The 1,719-nt window shown below is 57.4% G+C and overlaps 1 protein-coding gene across 1 annotated transcript in view; it reads right to left on the bottom strand.

The window, feature by feature from the left end:
* Positions 1-1,719, bottom strand: part of SNRNP40 (small nuclear ribonucleoprotein 40kDa (U5)) — a gene marked incomplete at its 5' end in the record, with an annotated part of 10,420 nt that overhangs the window by 7,820 nt on the left and 881 nt on the right. Inside the window, 3 exons of the mRNA XM_008940894.1 lie at positions 182-304; positions 734-899; positions 1,396-1,489. Coding sequence (XP_008939142.1) covers positions 182-304; positions 734-899; positions 1,396-1,489 — 383 coding nt within the window. The remainder of the gene's footprint in view (positions 1-181; positions 305-733; positions 900-1,395; positions 1,490-1,719) is intronic.

Below are 1,719 nucleotides of genomic sequence, written 5' to 3'. Positions count from 1 at the left end.
CAAACAGCCCAGGAGCGACTCCCTCAGAGTTTACTGGCCCTGAATCCAGAGTGAGGTGGGACACAGAAGGGTCCCTGTGGCTGCTGGGGCTGTGAAATGGACCCACAGGCTTCCCCTCCAGCAAGGAAGATGTGGCAGGATGGAGGAGGGTGGGCAGGAGGTGAGGACACCCATGTCCTACCTTGATGTCGTTGTCGATGCCTCCAGAGATGATCTGATCACTGGTGTCATTGAAAGTCACAGCCAGGACCTGGTAGGTGTTCTGAAAGGTCTGGACAGCAGCTTTCTTCCTGATATCCCACAGCTGAAAAGACAGGGCACTTGGAAAAGCTGCAGAGAGAGACTGAGTGGAAAAACAAGGAGCTGTACAGGTGGTTGGAATCCTCCCTTTGGAGCTCAGGAGAGCTCCAGGAAAACAGAGTCACAGAGTCAGTCTGGTGTGGTGGGAGCACAGGGGGGAATGGGGGTGGTGGGGGAGAGGTCAGGGACTTCTCATCCTTCTCAGGCTCTGTCAGTGGAGAAAACACATCTGAGCAAAGGAACCTTCTCCATCCCCTCTAAGGAATTACAGAAAGAGAAGTCACATTTTACCTCAATTTTTTAATATCTGAACTCGAAGGCTTTAGATCATGAAATCCTAACAGCAAGGAGAGGCTGAATTTAGCCCAATTGAAGGGGAAGACCCCAAAAAATCCTTTCCAGCACCCCACCTTCACTCCCATTCCTGACTGACCTTGACTGTCCCGTCGTCGCTGCCCGTGCAGACCAGCTGGGGGCCCCTCCTGGCAGGGTAGCAGGAGTTGACAAAGGACGTGTGGCCCTTCAGCCTCTTCACCCTCTCCCCAGTCTCACTGTCCCACACAGCCACGGTTTTGTCCGTGGAGGCAGAGAAGAGCATGCTGGGGAGAAGAGTCACCATCAGGGTCTCCATTTTGGGGAAAGATTTCTCCCCTCTCACCTTTTGTTTGACTCTCAGGTTCCATGTCTGAAGCTGGAAATACTCAAGGGGGGAAGAATCTTCCCCTGTGTGGCAGGACAAAGGGGGTGCCTCAGGCAGGCTGGCTGCCAGGGGAGCAGAGGAACTCCCACAAACCCCACATCTAAACTGGTTTTCCACCTCCTCAACCACCACTTTGAGTGACTGGGAGCTGGAAAACTTACACTGGAACAACACTGGAAGGCACTTTTCAATGAGCAACCCTCCCCCTTGTTTCCTCTCCCTCCCCAGTGCCCCACACGACCTCCCCAAGGCAGAAACCAAGCACAGTGCTGGGTCATGAGTGACCCCAGGTCCTTTCTCTGACCCTCAGGCAGGCTCCTGGGTGGGGAAGCTGCAGCAGGAGCGTGGGGGGATGGGGTGCTGGGGGGCAGAGGGGCCCTCCCCTCCCTGCTGACCTGCCATCAGTGTTGTAGTGCAGCTCCATCACGGCCCCACTGTGCCCCTTCAGCGTGGCAAAGTTCTCACAGTCCCCATAGACGTTCCACAGCACTGCAGGGAGGGGAGGCAGAGGTGAGCAGGGGGCACAGGGGGGTGGAGCTCACCCCCAGGGAGCTGGGCAGGCTCCAGGAGTGGGACGGTGTGGACTTGAGGAGGTTCAACCCAGCCAAGGGCAAGGTGCTGCCCCTGGGTGAGGGAAACCCCTGGAATGGGCCCAGGCTGGGGGTGAGGGGCTGGGGAGCAGCCCTGGGGGTGCTGGGGGGGAGGAGATGGCAACGGGG

Source organism: Merops nubicus, unplaced genomic scaffold, assembly GCF_000691845.1.
Source record: "Merops nubicus isolate BGI_N331 unplaced genomic scaffold, ASM69184v1 scaffold13045, whole genome shotgun sequence".
Taxonomy (NCBI): Eukaryota; Metazoa; Chordata; class Aves; order Coraciiformes; family Meropidae; genus Merops; species Merops nubicus.
Note: the sequence above shows the minus strand (reverse complement) of the source record. Positions and strands in the feature narration are given on the sequence as shown.